The sequence below is a fragment of the Varroa destructor genome, unplaced genomic scaffold (assembly GCF_002443255.2).
Source record: "Varroa destructor unplaced genomic scaffold, Vdes_3.0 BEIS01000006.1, whole genome shotgun sequence".
Lineage (NCBI taxonomy): Eukaryota > Metazoa > Arthropoda > Arachnida > Mesostigmata > Varroidae > Varroa > Varroa destructor.
In genome coordinates this window covers 25,109,025-25,126,810 of record NW_019211459.1, presented here as the reverse complement: position 1 = coordinate 25,126,810, position 17,786 = coordinate 25,109,025, and the positions used below count along the sequence as shown (strand labels likewise).

The following is a 17,786-nucleotide window of genomic DNA, read 5'->3' as shown; positions in this document are numbered from 1 at the left end:
CCAAGGCTTGCTTTCGGCTACTTAATTAGCAACTTAGGAAGAATTATCAGAGATGTCCGGAAACTTAATAGAAGGAAGCCACTAAATGGTTGAACAAGGTATAGCGATTATAGTGGTAATGTTATGTAAAGATGGCACGAGGATATCCGTACGTCCCTATCTGCCTCGTCGTCTCTTTCAACTAAAGTCGCTAATGAAACGTGAATAGGTCGATCTATAATATCAAAAATCTACCCGTGGATGATTTGCCTCACTCAAACGAAGGTTATTACCTCATTGTCTATCGCCATTCTGGTGGTTAGCAGCTGTTTAGGCTTTGCTTTCCATACTTTCGACAATTTCTTTAATTAGCGTCTAACCTCCATTGCTTGTACCGGCTTGATTATCTCCCGCTTCCTCTATTTACCTTTATGCCTCATTAAATGCTGGCGCTACTAATTCTTCCTCGTCGAATGCAGCCCACCGCCCATTCGGCTTTGTCCTTAGCCCATTAAACATCTTTCGTATTGTAGTTAGTCGCGCTACTTCCGCAACGTATCCAGCGGACCGTGTGTATGCATTTTGTAATTTTCGCTCATTCCCTCAAAAACCCGTCACTGGTCCCAATCGAAGTGACTGTCATGAAAGGGTAAATACAAAGACATACAAATGCATAGATGAGCTAACAAATACCAACAGGAGCCTACTGCTACTTGAAGCTGAATTCGTTTTGCAAGCTTGCGTGTCGTAACAGGCCTTCGGCGGTACTATATCTTTCTTTGGGGTCTCTGACAAACGAAACGAAGGGAAGGATAAAACCTCTCCAATTGAGTACTACACACACATATAGGATGCCCGACGATAAGAGGTGTTATTGTAGCGCGTAGAACAAGGAAACAGGAGAAGCCAACTAGGAAGACACATAATACAACAAGTAGGCAGGTGTATGCGCCTAAAATAGGAAAAGCAGAAACGCTTGTTACTGGAGCTCATCGACGCGGGCTTCGATACGGGAGAGAAAGTCGGTTTGGAGTGGCTTTGGGTGGACGCTAAAGAAATATCTACGCAGATCCGTTATGGTGTGAGGTGATATATGTCGCATAGCAACTTGTGCAGAAATGAGACCGGGATGTTTCATACGGCCCGCTTCTCAAGGCCTGTCACGGGTCGTTTGACTCTTGTTTTCAGCGTTGCTGCGTGCGCTGCATTCGATAATGATACATAACGTATAAGCTGACGGCGACGTTATGCCGGACTAGCATCGTAAGTCGTTATCGTATGGTTCGAAATGTCATTTTGCCATACGGGGTGGGTCGTCGCGGTCGGGTGCCGTCAGGAGCTTTTGGCCTGAAACATGAAACTGGGGCTAATCTAACACTGCACTCAGTAGTAAATCGAATCGACGTATCCATGCCGAGTAGATTGGCTGTATTTTTAGGGAGAGTTCCGACCAGGCGTCTGCTTTCTTGATATTGATTGTAAATTGTGGTAGAGCTTTTAATGTTTTCCCTTGAAGATAGCGTGGCACCAGCTGACACAGAGTATTGCCTCGAAAAAGAGTGAACTTTTATTTACTTCCGTATCGGTACGCATCTGAGAAACATACATCTGCATTGCAATGGAATTCATTTTCCGAGGCAAATTTCCTCCTTATGTGCACATTTTATAAGGTAAGCAGCAGGTTCATGAAAACACTTGACTCGCGCGGTAGCCGATTGAGACCGAACGCGATTGTACACAGCGCTGTGATGAAAGCGGCTAACTAAAGCCAAGTTATTACCTTACATTTATCACAACAGTTATAATGCATTTGGCAATAATAAATGTAAGACAACATTGAGATCGTTGCGCCAGCACCAGGATTAATAAGCTTATTCCTGTCCTATTCAGTACCATCTTTGGGTTATTTTTTGGTTTTATCTTTTTATGGTTCTATTCAATTTAAACTTGAGAAAGTAAACAAGTTATAGCTTCGACGATTCAACGTATGTCCACGCGGTAACGATTCGCATACCATTGTAGGAGGCTGGTCACCGCGATTCAGCAGGTACGGTCCACAATCGATGTACGCGGCTGGATAATATAAGGAGGATAAACATAGCTAGCGAAAAAAAAAAAAAAAACTATCCAAATGTGAAGATTACGACCGATAGAAAACAGCCATCTGGGCTCTATCGAATTGCCTCTAGCTAGCCGACTAAACACTTACGACTTAAACGCCATTCGGCACGAACGCCAAAGAATAAGTTACCTCAAAATCGGTACCGCTAGACTTAGTGGCGTCATATATAGTTGCTTGACTTTCTTTTGTTCATTTTATTAGTAATAATGGCGGTATTTTATTTTCCGTGATCTAAACGTTGGAACACGTGAGGTAGTCTGGGTTCGAAGGCCGGCATGGATAGATATTGTTTCACATTAGAAGGTTAGCTGTCTAAAAAATGCTTACCGGAAAGCAGTATTGAATATAAAATTAACAAAAAGTAGTAATTCAACGTATGTCATAGAGCTCGTTTAAAACTCGCTGCAGTCATCGCAGCATTACTAAGTCCTCCGAATGGGTACAGAAACATCTGTTTGTGGGCTATTTAGTTTTCTCAAGTTGCTTAGAAGCGATGAACTTATCATCTTGTAAGCGTTGAACGATAAAGAGATATAGTCAGGGGCTGTTTTGTTTGATCATTGTAAGTTCGCATTTAGGTGATTTGAGGCGACTATGGTGGATAATACCGTATCCTGTGCATGAAGTTTGTTAATGTACCCTGGCACAATTTTGCAGCCATCTAGATTCATAAAGCGTGCGTATATATATATATATATATATATATATATAAATATATATAATGAACATTACACACACATAATATATATATACTTACACATTAATATTATACACTACATTATATATATATGTATATATTATAATGTAGTGTTTAACTGCTTCTCAAAGAAGTTTCTTTTGCTTTTTGCTGATTTCTTTGCTGCTACCCCCTTCGTTCTTATATGATCGCTTAAAAGTTAGCATAGCAGACCGATCGTGCCCTTTACAGATTAAGATACGGGGTTGCATAGCGCATTATGTCAATGATTTTATTCCGCTTTTAAAAAGTCAATCTGTGGACGAAAGTTGTGGTGCTATCGACTAAATCAGCCGTCTCCATCTTTCACGAGAGATCGTGTAAATCGAAGTTTATTCAACTTTAATATACACATATCTATCATATAATAATATAATTCACATGTCCTTGTTACAGTTCACTACTAGCACTCCGGCGTTGTATGAGTGCGAGAATGATAGCTGAGGTAAGGTGCGTGATCGCCAAAATTCAAAATGTCGGAATCGCTCTACACACATGGTACTGCACTTGTAGTACACAGAGCACCGTAGATGTTGGACGTTTTGAGTGACCAAACACACATTTCCGTATACCTTAAAAAATTCTGTTGTTTGTTTAAAGGCACCACTGTATAGCCGCGTTGTTAATACAGTATAACGGTGAGTACACTCGTACAGATCAGTCGCCAGTGATGCGAAAGCGAAACAAACGACTCGAAGCGTACGGTATACTACAAGGCAAGCTTCCTCCCCATACAACCGTCAACTAGTGCTGTTAGTAATGTGGATGTAATTCTTCGATGAGTCAAAACACTTTTCATATTCAAGTTTATATATCATGCCAATGTCTAGTCTTCCCGATGCCCCTGTACGTGTTACAGTTTCATTTACAGTGTTGACCGCTAGAGGTTCCTACCTGTAGCATTTGTATACTAAGTCAATATATCGAGCTTGTCAACGTTAACGACTACCGTTATTGCAGCCACTTCCGGCGTCATCATAAAACAACTGCTCAATCACAATAACAAAAAAGCAGCTGCTGCTGCAGCAGCGGCAACAACATCTAAACTGCAATCGACATAAGAGGTGCGTTTGCCGTTTCGTATTTTCTCAGTCTTATATTTTGCCCCTCTTCTCGATTGCCGACCTATCCAAGGGATGGACATGATTATAACGATGGTAAAACTATGACTACTACACTATGCTACGCATTATCGGCATAAAACTGCCTTGTGTTAGACTGCTTCCCCAGTTACTGCTGCGTCTGCAACTCCCTTCCTTCCACGTGACATAACAACAATAACGATGAGAGTCGTTCCAGCTGAGCTGGAATTACAAGATTCAACCTACGACTATGACTTTGTTTTGTGGGACTTTTAATAGGCAATTGTGTTCAAGAATTATTAACCTTTCACCTCCGCCTGCCGGAGTACCTACCTGCTAGCGTCGGCAGGACCCAGCCCCTTGTTACACGCACTCGATGGATGCGTGATGGACAACAGCGTTGTGGAAAGTTCCCACGGCAACGACGCCAGCCGCCGCAGTAGTAATAACAATCATGACAAAAAAGAACAACAGGGACAATGTGACTATTAACATGACTGATAGCAGTAATTAATTTCGTAACAAAATTCAAATAAGGAGACAGTACACGAGATAAGGACGAATAATGATAAGACCATTTGACTGCTTGAGCTACGAGTTACCCTAGGCAATGCGTAATGGCAAATTCGTGGGAGGAAGAGATTTAACGTCCTACATAGAGATGCTGCCGAAGGTTGACGAAAAAGGAACTTCTTACTCCGTACGTGGTCGCGTCTGAGTCACGCACAAAACTAAACACAGTAGTAGGCAGTTGTGATAGCCATTTGTCAAAGCAATGCGTTGTTGTTGTTATAAAGAAGCGCACGTACTTAAGGTTCCTGAAAACCCCGTAGAAGTGACCTCAGTAAGGTTTAAGTTAAGTATGGAGGTTCGTGAAAGTTGCACAGAAGGCTATTTCTGTTATTTTGCGAAATTTTATTAGAAATCAGTGGATGTTTTTGATATTCTAACTCGTTGCCAACTGGATTCTTCGAATTAGCGGCTAAAAAGGCAAATTTTTTACAAACTTGTTTGCCTCTTACACTTCGTATCTTTAGGACCTCTGGCCTGCTTTTTTCAAATGGCTTAGACCCTGGATTAAAGCAATAATCGAAGCGAACAGTAGTCACATTCAGTAAACGCACCTATGAGTGATCTTTCTGTCGGCACATGTAAAAATCTGTTCTCATTCCCTATGCGTGTTGTGGGCGAGTCTTAAAGAGCGACACCGAGTCTTGTTCAATAAGAGACCTAGCCAGTAAGGCCACCGGACCTTCGACTTCGAATACGTTGCGTGTAGGGTTATTCATATAGGTCACACACGTTGGTTAAAAATTTCGTTCCAACATCTTCGGGTGCTTTATACATTAAGGGCATCATCACATACTACTAATGCGGTTTTCGTCATCTAACGTAGTTTTTTTTTGCAATAGATAAAAACGTATATCTAAGGCATTGCTAAACTTCGGGGTAATCATGATGCGGCCGCAAATCAGCATCAAGCAATTAAACCTATAACAATCTCATTTATCACCCGTTGTATATGGACTTTTACATCAGTTTGTAGCCCTTTTTCGTTAATCACGGATCCCAGGATAGCCAGTTCATACTTTAGCGGGTCCGCGCAGGCTTATGCATTCGCTAAATATCTAGATAATTGTATATAGTTTTTCATGGTACTGAACGAAAACGACGTCAGTCACACTAGTTGGCAAAACAGTATCACGGATGAGTTATCGTTCATGAATGACTGTTTTAAAAAAGCGAAGGAACACTGCCAAAATCATAAATAATAATGGCTTTAATACAGTTTCTTCGGTAGTCGGTTAATATAATGTTCCATTGGTCCGAAATAGTTAAGTGGATTACAGGTAAACTACCACAGTTAAATCCAATTTACTTACCCATAATTCATTCAATTTGCCGGGAAGTTCCCACCTTGTTACGTTGTTCTCAAATTGCGATTTACTAAATGGCTATATGCCTCCGAGGTTTTCCTTTTTGCCAGTAATTCCAAAACACTATACTAGAACTGTCTCCTGCTTGCCCCAATATCTACGTGGGGCAATAATGAAAAAGATAATAAAAAAACCATTTATCTAAATAGAGAGTGCCACACGCCCCGTAATTTACATTCGACATATCGAAGTGTCGAACATGCATGTCCTATTTAAAATTCTCCCATTCTTCCATACTGCATTAATAGTAATCGCAACAAGTTTCGCTTTCGCTATTTGCGCAAGCATCCAAGTTCCGGATTCCAATATACCAAAGTTCCAAGCAAGTTCCGGATATAGGCCACTGATTACTAGTTTATTACGTTGGGTGCCTAGACGAACCGATGGGCAGCGATTGTCACCCACAGAAGCGTGCAGGCCCCACTTCACTGACTAGTACCATATATCTGGTGATAAGCTCTGAATACAGTATTACTGATATATTGCCTGTAGCCCTCATCAACTACTATATCAAATCACATATATGGGAATCTATGTATCTGCAAGTCCGAGATAGCATGGATGAAGGCCTCCAAGTACAGGTCTGATCATATAGTTCAGACAGTATGCGGATAACCCTCTACCACAGATCATACGCTATACCTCGTGTGCTGCTAAGAGGAGCAGGTGGCTAGAGGAAAGGAAGACAAGTATATCTATCATGGCGGGAAACGAAAGGGGCAAAACAATAAAACATGTTAAGAAAAACGCAACGAAAACATATGAACAAATAAAGAAAAATCATGCTGTTAATAACGATGACAATACTGAGCAATGTATCCGTAAGACTCTTCACTGATGATGCAGTTGGAATGTTTCTATGGAAGAAAAAAGAATCTCCTTCGGGACACAACGCCGCGACATCAACAGGCCAAGCATTGTGGCTACAGATTTATTGTTTATAACCGCTAGTAAAAAATCATAATTTAATGTAAATATAGTTCGCATATGCAGCGCTCGTTGTCGCAATCTTGCTTGACCTAACGCGTCGAATTTTCTGAAATTTTATACTTATTATGGTACACTATTATGGTAATATATATATATATATATATATATATATATATATATATATGGTGATATAATCTTAAACCTTTCTAAGCGATCTCGTCTTAAAATGGGCCATATTTTAATGTAACTACCATTATGGAACTAACGCGTAACTTGTTATCGGCTTTGATGAGCTTATAATATTGTTTCTATCACAACAGAGAGAAATTAGATAAGAAAAATTTTGTTACGCACATGTAAAATCACGCGAAAATTGCGTAAATTATGATAGAAATGACATTATATATGTAATTTTATATAAAAGTCGTTTTATAGTTGTATATAAGTTGTGTTAAAAAAATGTGGTTAAGTATTCGTTAGATAGAAGGTAAAATGATAAATGTCCTAGGTAAATACGTTACCTTTGTGTTACGCGCATCTATTAAATTGTCTGTAACAACGTGCGTTCATGTCTTAGAACTGTACGTGTAATGCTATCGTGCGCATTCAGTAAATGGCAGATTTCCTATATTAACACAATGATATACTTGCGTTTGAAAACTTCCTCGTCAAATCCGTAAGGCCGGTTTCGAAACGCATCATAAATCAAGCGAAAGTTGAGCTTAGCATTATTCGATAGACGTATAGCCGCCAGTCTACCAACTATATTCTTAGCATGACGTAATAAATTCAATAACATCTAAGTGGACTAGCCAATCAACTTGATACCATACAAATCACTTCGTTCTTTTTCCGGACTTCAGTAAACCGCCAACGGTCGCTGGCGAGACGTGGTCTGCTCACCGTAAGTCTGCGCCGCGTTACCTTGAGATTACGGCTAGAAACTACACTATCCGTACGACTGGACTCCGCGAAGGCTTCTGCGAGTTCTGGAAAGCCTACCTTCTACCAAAACGGCACCGGCAATAATCATACAAACGCTTAACGTTTGTTGGTGGTTGGTATTTATAACAATTATTGAATATTGTTTACGAAATAAAAACAAGGCATTGTTTAATTCTTATTGTGACGACGCCGGCGAACGTCAGTTTCCGGTGGGATACAACATAGGCAAAGGTCGCAGTCGTTCTTAATAATGTTGTTACTACATTTTCGCTACAAAAGACTGTTAGGCCGGCTATCGCATGGTCCTTCTAAATCCTTGATGGTGGCCTGCCCGTATTCAGGTGCTTTGACAAAATTTTGAAAATAGGCTTGGAACATTCCAAGCGGCGTTTCTTTTGTCAAACTTAAGCTAAATATATGAAAAAACGTACCCAACAGGTCAAACATTTCTGGTCTATGAAAAATATCTATGTGAAAGCTATTTTGACAAAATCTCTTACCCCTGACTTTTCTACAATCGCGTTCATCTCACCGTATGATGTTACAAGAGATATTGCATTGTACTGTCATGTTATTTGTAAAGTTGTACAGAATACTGATCGTTCTATCACAGGCGACCAGTACTACCTTTATCAGTTTACACGACCACACATGTATTTAGTAAACTGATATATTTACCTTCGTACATCTTATTATTTTCTATTATATATTATACACCGTATTTTATTAGATAGGAATACTATATCTAATAAGATTGTTTTCTGTTCCTAATACAAATGTATTGCCACCAATGTAAAAGTAGGGTTGGACCATCTTCGACATGAGCTGTTTCAGACGCTCATAGTGACGTACAGATTGAATCTAATTCGATTGAAATTTCGCTATGGAAAAGGGGACAGATAACGTTACCCTCTTTGTGAACGTGTCACGCATTGAAAAGTATCTTTGTTATTCGGTTAAGCACACAGTGACGTATTTCTGTTGCTATCAGTACCATACCCATAACCACTCGAAATTCGGCCCTGTCACATACGATCGAACGGCCGTCGAAACCTATACTGATTCAGTGGCCCAAATGCCATGGGACTAGACCAGCACACGGGAGTACACCGGCAGCAAAGCAGTTCACGATGACTCGATAGTGGACTATTGGGTTACTGCGATCATTTATGATCTATGTAGAAAATATGCTGATTATGAGATACCCTATACTTATACAAAAAAACTATTCTGGATATACTATCCATCATTTCACTGCAGACATCTTATTACTATATTATATCCATTCGAATCAGTGTCCATTGTGTGCAACATATTATTATATATATATATATATGAGAGATATATATGGTTACCGTATGAGATCATAGTATGAGAAAGAGGTAAATCACATGTTATAACTGACCATATAAGCTCTCTCTACAGCATGTGCTTTCGGCATGAATTATACTTCAAAATTGTCCTGTCATTGTACCGTTTTTTAAGTGAGATTGTTCACCAATACACGAATTAACAGAAAAATCTACAAATTAACCGTTTATATATTGGTCGTAGCAGGACGCTAAATGCATCTGTTTACTAAAGACGAATAGATTTTTTGAAGCTGATGATTTCCCCGATAAAGGATAACACCGAGAAAGCAATTTTTTATTTATAGAGAAAAATATTTATTGAGATGTAGACAAATACGCTCGTACCCATTGACCTTAAGGCCGGCTGCCATTGTACTTGCAGTTATTGCACATGACGGATAAATGAAACGCACGGTGCTGCTAGGCCTATAGGGATGAAAATATGATAAGAAATGTACGCTCTTTATTGCTTACGTAACTTTGACAAAGTTATGTTGATTCTGTTGAAGATCTGCCCGATATTCGACGAGTGTATATTGTTAGGTACGCTCCAGCAAGCTGATGTGTCAGCTATCTGTGATTGATCATCTGCCCGTTCTATTTTAGTATATCTTATATAGTTGAGCTGATAACAGAGCATTGTACATACATTTTATATAAATATATTTTATTTAAAATATATTTATACAAATATATTTTATATAAAGCGAAAAGTATGCGAATCAAAGTAAACGTATCGATAACTACACCCTTGTTTTCATTCAAATATTTGACCTAGATTAATGAGCCTTCCTGTAGTAATCCAGGATGAGTATTGGCGGCCTAACGCTTGAAGTTAAACCTGCGCTAGAACCGCGCTGCGCTCCTCAGCATTAGAATTTCCGCAATGTAGTAGCGAACGAAACGCTTTATCCTAAAAATGTAGTTGTTGGACAGTAGGAAAAAGAATTTCTAACTAATTGGCTCTACACAGCTTTGAACCTGCTATCGTTAGTATACAAACGGCAAACCTTTGCTCTCAAGCTAATTCTAACTTCCCAGAGCGCGCAGAGGTAATGGAGATTCGATTTGGTTGTATAACCAAATCGAATCTCCAAAGCAAACGCTGAGCCATACGTCTAACTACCCGATAAGAAATCAGTAATGCATGAGGTAATATTTATTATCAAATTGAATGTTATTAGTAAAATAACTAAACTTGCACAACATACATGTGTGACATGTTACGATATTGTAACAGGTGTGCTTAATGACGCACAACATAGATGTGTGACATGTTACGATATTGTAACAGGTGTGCTTAATGACAGCTCTAGTCGACTAAAATCATTTACAAACACACCTTTCGCATGAAAAGTAGCTAACCATAAATGGAAGTCATACATACATACAAGGCATTTCCATCTATGGTCAAGGCTGTCGCCTCTCGCGTTCAATGTGACCGCTGCTTTGTTTAGCTGTTTTTCTGCGGAATCTTCATGCATACCTGTCAAAAGTCCAATCAATAATGCTAATTAGTTTAGTTCGATATATCAATGTATAGATGATGGTTCTGGTAATTTTTGTATATGATACAGTGCGGCTGAATTGAATTGGAAGTATTGACGTTGAAACCTATCAGCCGTGTGCGAGCACCATACATAGTCTCAACAGTTTTTGCATAACGTACCGTTTTCACCTCAGTGTACGCCTGTAGGCCATACTCCCCAAGCTCACGACCAAGACCAGACATTTTATATCCGCCAAAGGGCGCCTGTGCCGCCAGAGCGTCGTAGCAGTTTACCTGTAAGATTATTACATCCTAATTTGCCAGAAATTTGTTTCTCGCCCTGTATTAGCACCTGCGCGATGCGCTGTTTGCCGTTGTCGAATTTCACCTTCCTTTTAGATCATCGATCTTGTAACATTATAATTTCGTTGTCACGGCCACGTATGTCTACGAAACTTTGCACTTTCTCGATAATTCACTACTGCATAATAGACAGTGGTGCCTTGACATCGGAACGAGTGCTGGACACGTTTCTTACCCAAACGGTTCCAGCCTGAAGGGCATTGCTCATGTGTATTGCGCGGTCGAGATCCTTCGTGAAGATTGCCGCAGCGAGTCCGTACTTGGAGTTATTGGCACGATCAATCAACTCATCGATATTTCTAAAGCGTAAGATCTGCATAACAGGGCCAAAAATCTCCTCGCGAGCAATGCGCATGTTGTCCTGAACATCAGCGAATACCTGCAATGTAAAATCCAATATGGGAACACGACGCTCCGGTTCTTAAATGTTTTTTTTCTCATTTATGCATATAAAATTGACATAATTTCATATTATATAGATTTCCATTTTAATAATGATTAGAGATCTTTACCGTCGGTTCGACGAAGTATCCTTTATCACCGGCACGTGATCCGCCGGTTAGCAGCTTGGCACCGTCCTTTTTGCCAGAGTCAATTAGGTCGAGAATTTTTTTCATGTGTTTGTTGTCAACCTACCAAAACCACAGGTTACAAGTATCGGATACAATTAACTTAATATAGGTTTTTAAAAAACGTCTTTCGACATAGATATCGCATATACAGCAAGGGGTATTTGCGATCGTTACTATTACGAATGGATACGAAACGATTAGTAGTTACACTGAGGTAGTTGTTTAAATAGTACAGAAACCTGGTTACCGACCTGAGGTCCTTGCTTCGTGTTTGAGTTAAACGGATCTCCAATAGTGCGCTGTTTTGCCAAATCTACGCTGCGCTCCACAAATTGATCGTAGATCTTATCCTAAGCGTCACCAGACAAATCACAAGTTGCTAACCTTAAGTGTGATTGAAGCTACTAGCAGAGCGTGTCACGGTTGTATCCTATTAATAACCCTAAAGGCTTTTTTGAGGTTCCAAACCATTGCCTTCTATACCATATTGTAACTAAAACGAAATCCAGGATATTAGAAATACCGAAAGCGACAGCCGAAGCAATGTAAAATCACAAATCACAATAATTACCTCAACAAAGATGCGACTCCCAGCGCAACAGCACTGGCCCTGGTTGAAAAACAGGCCGAAATGCGAAGTCTCGATCGCGTGGTCAATATCAGCATCAGCGAAGACCACATTCGGGCTCTTTCCGCCCAGTTCAAGGGTAACTCGTTTCAGGTTGGATGATCCGGCTGCCTGCATAATTAGCTTTCCCACTTCCGTAGAACCTATAAGAATTGGTGTAATCGCACTGATATTTGCAATGCTACATATGTGTACCTGGAATAGCTTAACCAGATCAGATCTGCTTACTCACTAAACTGATTTAATATTTCAAATAGACAAAACGCTTTGCCAGTTATAACCGAAGCCGGTTGTCAAAGGGTTCGGGTTCAGAAATTATTTTGTGTACAGTTTCATCACATGCATTGCCTCACGGACACCTGTGCCTGAACTAACTAAAGGATGCCTTAGTGGCGTCTTATAACTAGATAACGCAAGTAGCAAACTTGCTACTATTGCGTATATAATATATATATATATATATATATATATATAGGTTAGGTTACGTTTATACATAAACGTTATATATATAACATAACCTAACCTTAAAAAGCTTGAAAAACTTATTACCGGTGAATGCTACTTTATCAGCATCAGGATGTACTGCGATCGCCCTTCCTGCAGTCTCACCATATCCGGGCAGGAGGTTCACAACACCAGGTGGAAAACCTGCTTCTTTTACAAGTTGAGCAACGTACAGGGACGTCAAGGGTGTCTGTTCGGCGGGTTTCATGACGACTGTGTTACCTGTGGCCAGTGCCGGACCGAGTTTCCAAGCCTGCATGAGCAAGGGAAAGTTCCACGGGATAATCTGGCCACAGACCCCCACGGGCTCGTGTTTTGTAAATGCGAAGTATTCGCCATCTATGGGCAATACCTTGCCGTGGTTTTTATCAGCATATCCGGCATAATACCGTAGACACCTATTAGCGCATAACATAGTGTGGCCATTACATTTGAGAACAAACAGTACAGCGTTACCCAACGAGAAGTATTTTTACCAAAAAATCAGTGAACAAGCTAGATATTGTTTAATATTTGTTTATAATAATAGATGTTTAATATTTCCGTCTTCGTTATAATATGCATTTATATTTTACAAACAATTTAACAACTCATAGGATGAGTAGGAATTAAACTGTACTTGATTGAAAGTTCGAGATCAATATTGTAGGCATCACTGAATGGCTTGCCGTTGTCCAAGGTTTCCAGCGACGCTAGATAAAGGCGGTCCCTCTCCATGAGATCGGCTAGACGGTAAAGTAAGTGCCCACGCTGTGAAGCATCCATACTTCGCCATTCAGAACCGAGCCTGCGCAAACGGGATATATAAGAATCATAATTTTAATAATCCTAGTACTAATACTGGCTGATCTTTTTTTTTTTAATTTTCTTTTTTATTTATTTCTTTTTTTTCTTTATTTTCTTTTTACTTTCTTTTATTTTCTTTTTTTTTTTATTTTCTTTTTATTTCTTTTTTTTCTTTATTTTCTTTTTACTTTCTTTTTTTTCTTTATTTTCTTGTTTTATTTTTTGTTTTTTCTTCTTGTTACTATTATTTTATTACAATTAAACTAAAGTGCCTCTAAGTGGCTAGAAATTTTTTTCACTAGTAAAATTTATATCTGAGGTTACTCCTGTCATCAAGCTTATTATTAAACTTCCCTAAGTACATGGTAAGTGCAATCTACTTTCGGCTTGAAGCTGATTATTAAGTTTCGTAATGAACATGTATTCTGCACACCTGAAGGCGTCCCGAGCTGCCTGAATTGCTCGATCGACATCTTTTGCATCGGCTTCTGAGACTTCGGTGATAGCCTGCCCTGTAGTGGGATTTTCAGTAATAAACGTCTTTCCTTGGGTACTGTTTACCCACTCGTTGTTGATAAATAACTAGACAGTATAATTGAAACAGCAGAGTCTGCGTTAAAAGATGTGACTTAGAGGGACCAATATATAACTTAGCATGAAACCCTTAAGAAAGAAGGAAACAAGATCCTACGAGGCGTAGCGGTTTATAAGTATAAGACTTATATCGTCCTTATCCTACCTGTCTAATTACTGTACCTATTCGTGTGCTATATGCAGGACACTGCGAAATTAATTGGCCTCATACCATCGATATCCTACTTATGCTGTACCTAAGCCTATCTAAACAGAGTTAACGAACGATCGACAGAATCCTGTGTATACACTCATGTTAAGACACTTACATAAACTAATAAATATTCTCTATACATCACTTCTATCTCTAAAATAATTGTGTTTGTTTCAATTCTGTTAGAGGCAAATACAACGAAAACTACGTTATGTTAAGTAAAAGAAAAAAGTATCAGCAATTTCTTGAATCTTTTTTGCGCCCTTGACAGGCAAACATCAATCCTAATCTGTCGTACGCCCGAATACCGATGTCGCTGACGCCCGTATATTTAATGCACAAGATACTCGCTCTGCAATTGTTAACGTACGAGTAGCAGACTAAGTTTTCGGCCATAGATGTTCTACAATGTAATACGAAAGGTAACAGCGTTCTCTGAAATCAAGCTCCTTCAAAAGTTTGCAGTTCTCTGAAGGGTAATATAGTCAGGGTAGTGTCGAAACAACTTCTTTGTACGGAAAAAAACTTTTCCGTAAAAATTTCATAGAAAAGTACACATTAAAATCTTCTGCAACGTTGGTCAATCAGCACACTTACGATACCCGAGTAGCTAATGATAAAACCGATAGTAAGCAAGCTATCTAAGCATTGAGTGAGGCATGGCTATTTACGAATTGTCAGCTCATAGTAAATACGAAGGCCCAAACGAAGTACACAGTTCAAGTGCAGAACAAACAAATGTTACCCACTTCGGAAAGCCCACAGCACGGCATACGTATTTTACTCGTTCCCGCAATACTGCAATGCTTTTGCGTACTAAACTTATGCACACGTGAGGCGGTCTAAGCTCAAAATCGGTACTCAACACAGGAAACGCCAGCTAGTGTTAAATCTCAAGCATTTGTTTTATCTATTTAGTCATTTAAAAAACAGATTACAGTAGGGGAATTACATCGATAAAGGCATCGAGGAAAAAAAGTTGTTCAGAAAATATTTACTGTAATAGACATTAGAAAAACAAGCATTACCCAGATGACCCATGCAAGACACACGGATCCATGAAAAATACTTCAGTTTGGGTATCAACGTTGTGTTAGTTACTTTCTCCATTAACACTATATTATATAGTGTTAATGGAGAAAGTAACTAACACTAATAAACTTTTTCCACCAACACAATATAATGAAGAAAGAAACTTTCACAACACTATGATGCAAAGCAAAAAGTTTTTTTTTTTTTTGTTATGGAAGGCTAAAATAAAACATACGTAATTTTCAACTGGAAGACGTTATTCCTAATCGGTGGGCTGAAACAGCATCTCACTAATTAATAGATATCTTCCGTGACACTAATTTTGGACACCTGTTTATGTAAACCTAGACGCAATACTCTGCTCCGAGAAACCAAATGAGAGACATTACATACCGCAACACGGATGGCCTTCGTTTCAAAGAGTCAGACTCAAGCTTCAATCAACAACGTGCTTTTGGGATCCACAAGTGGGATTGACAGATGGGTTTTTGTTTAGTTTCAAGGTACAAATGTTGTATTACATCACAACATGTTTAAGATGTAAGAGTGGTATTCTGCTCTGATCGGTAGCAATGATATTGACAGGGCATTTTTGTGTAAGCAGAAAAGTAAACAAAAAGATCTAGAATATCATTTCGGTCTGAAGTTACGTTTGGCCTTTTTTAGCAACGATTCAGAACGTGTTCACTTGATGTTACCCTTACTAGTTCGTGTTGCAAGAATATCTCGAGAATTACACGGCTTTCTGTAATTAAATATTGGGACTTCCTATTAGGAATTATCTTTAACTGGACGCAGTACAACAACTGATTTTTTTCGCCTGACCACACGCATACGTGCAATATGTACACCTAATACATTATATCAAATATCGCCAATGAGCAAACATCTCACCTACCTGTGTGTACTTCACTTCGGGAGTCCTCACAGGCTGCACCATGGGCTGCGTTCCATAGTGCCGCGCATATGTAGCGAATCTGGCCCCAAATCGAAGCATCGTTATAGCTTTCGTTGTTTCGTATTTTTCACTGACAGACAAAATCACCAATCTTCCACCCCGAACACCAGTCAGTCCCGAACTACCCTAAAGCGCGTACTGACACTAGAGAAGCTGATCAGTTACTGTTCACCTATATGCGTCAACAGGCCTCCAACTGCGACTCGCGAGCGTTCCTGCACATGCGTACCGATATAGATACACGCATCAATGGCATTTCATCGTCACTTTAAAGATGAATATCACGCCGCTTCCTACCCTATTGCCTGGTTAACGATTGTATCCCGATGCTTCACTGACTGCACCGCTTGCAGGTGACGCCGTCCCGCTAGCTAATGTCCGTGTCAAACGAACCGTCAGCTATTCTTATACGACTGTTATCGTCTGCTTTCGTTCTTTCCCTCTCTTAACTAGCTCTTCGGCGGCGCAATGCCGAGGGCGCTACCATCGCCAGTTTCCACTCAACTATCCAACGGTGGTTCATGTTATCGTAATGCTATCATGCTAGCCATGTAAAGTACTATCTAACGGCTGAAATACTTTAAACATCGATGGAACACTGGCTAATTGTTAAATTGACCATCTTGATTTAGAGCTAGAGTTATACACATGTTTCATCCTACAATTAACAAGCTAATAAAGAAAAGTTCCTCAAAGTCAAAGCTAGCGTTTGCGATTGCGAATATGCGTCTCGGCTAGTCAAAGTTAATGGCAATAATGTTCATCCAAGGCAAAAATTATCGTGCTGGTAACAAGAGCCAGAGAAACGCCTGTGAAAATTAGATAGCCTAAAAGTGATTTCAGGTGTTGAGATTTGCCGAATGGCGGTTAGAAAGTGAAGGTTCAAAAAAGTTGATAGGGTCAATGAAATTGTGCTGGAAGATAAGAGGTAATTGGAAGTGGTTTACATTGAAGCCGGCTGGCTATGGTTAGGTGTGGGATAATTTGCGTCATAGCTTATTGGGCACACACACGGACATAGGCAGACTTCGTGTCGTACTGGGAGACAGCCGTCTGTCCGATAGAACGGCTAACCGACGATACTGGATGTGAAAAATTTGAAACATAGAGCTATGAGATAATCTGAGTACGATTTCGCGTACCTAACAAAGGTCAGTGATTCTGGTAGTACTATGACATGGGCTGATTTCACAGTGAGTGTTTCGGGAGGGACAAAAGTACAATATAGTAGCCCGAGATCCTACAGAAACCAATATTTCGGTGTCTAATAAATTTACCTACACCTAAAACTACAAAAGAATAATTCAATCTGGCTCGCTTCTTTCCTATTGTTACTGGAAGCTACAATAAATAGCACACAGAAGTGGAACCAATTAATATTCTAGACATTTTTCTGTCTCTCTCTATATCTAATAGATGTAGAGATATATCAATCTCTATACCGATAGAAAGACGTTTAGTAGTTATCTTCTAGACCTCATACCAGCTACCTGAGACTTTGGTGGCTATCCCTAGTTTGGTGGCTAGTAATCCTTTCATTTAAGGTCATTCTACACAGTCTGAGCCTGCGTACGTGTCTTCGCG

The 17,786-nt window shown here is 39.7% G+C and overlaps 2 protein-coding genes across 12 annotated transcripts in view; one reads left to right on the top strand and one right to left on the bottom strand.

Annotated features, from left to right (window-relative positions):
* Window positions 1-9,829, top strand: part of LOC111252992 (acetylcholinesterase-1-like) — a 44,499-nt gene extending 34,670 nt beyond the window's left edge. The window contains exons 4-7 of one of the 6 annotated variants that reach the window (XR_002674438.2): window positions 3,438-3,589; window positions 3,798-3,901; window positions 4,199-4,619; window positions 7,650-7,791. Coding sequence is in view for 1 of the 6 variants with exons in the window: in XM_022811742.2 (XP_022667477.1) it covers window positions 7,650-7,815 (166 nt within the window). In the remaining 5 variants the exon portion in view is untranslated. Of the gene's footprint in view, window positions 1-3,233; window positions 3,288-3,437; window positions 3,902-4,198; window positions 4,620-7,649 lie in introns of all 6 variants that reach the window. The other 5 variants (XR_015329557.1, XR_015329554.1, XR_015329555.1 and 2 more) reach the window with 5 other exon arrangements.
* Window positions 9,371-16,593, bottom strand: Aldh (Aldehyde dehydrogenase). Of its 6 annotated transcripts, none has more exons than XR_002674442.2 (11): window positions 16,143-16,593; window positions 13,859-14,007; window positions 13,259-13,426; window positions 12,685-13,037; window positions 12,079-12,278; window positions 11,759-11,857; window positions 11,448-11,567; window positions 11,111-11,314; window positions 10,753-10,866; window positions 10,471-10,569; window positions 9,371-9,509 (listed from the first exon to the last, which is right to left on the bottom strand). XR_002674442.2 is itself a non-coding variant. In XM_022811745.2 (10 exons), the coding sequence occupies exons 1-10, from the start codon at window positions 16,239-16,241 to the stop codon at window positions 10,537-10,539; spliced, it is 1,539 nt and encodes a 512-aa protein (XP_022667480.1). In that variant the 5' UTR covers window positions 16,242-16,593; the 3' UTR covers window positions 10,228-10,536. The 6 variants fall into 6 exon arrangements, 2 of the variants coding, with proteins under 2 accessions (XP_022667480.1, XP_086848058.1); XR_002674443.2 differs by having other exon boundaries at window positions 10,475-10,569; XR_002674440.2 differs by lacking the exon at window positions 9,371-9,509 and adding an exon at window positions 9,730-9,996.
* Window positions 16,594-17,786: the final 1,193 nt, after the last annotated feature.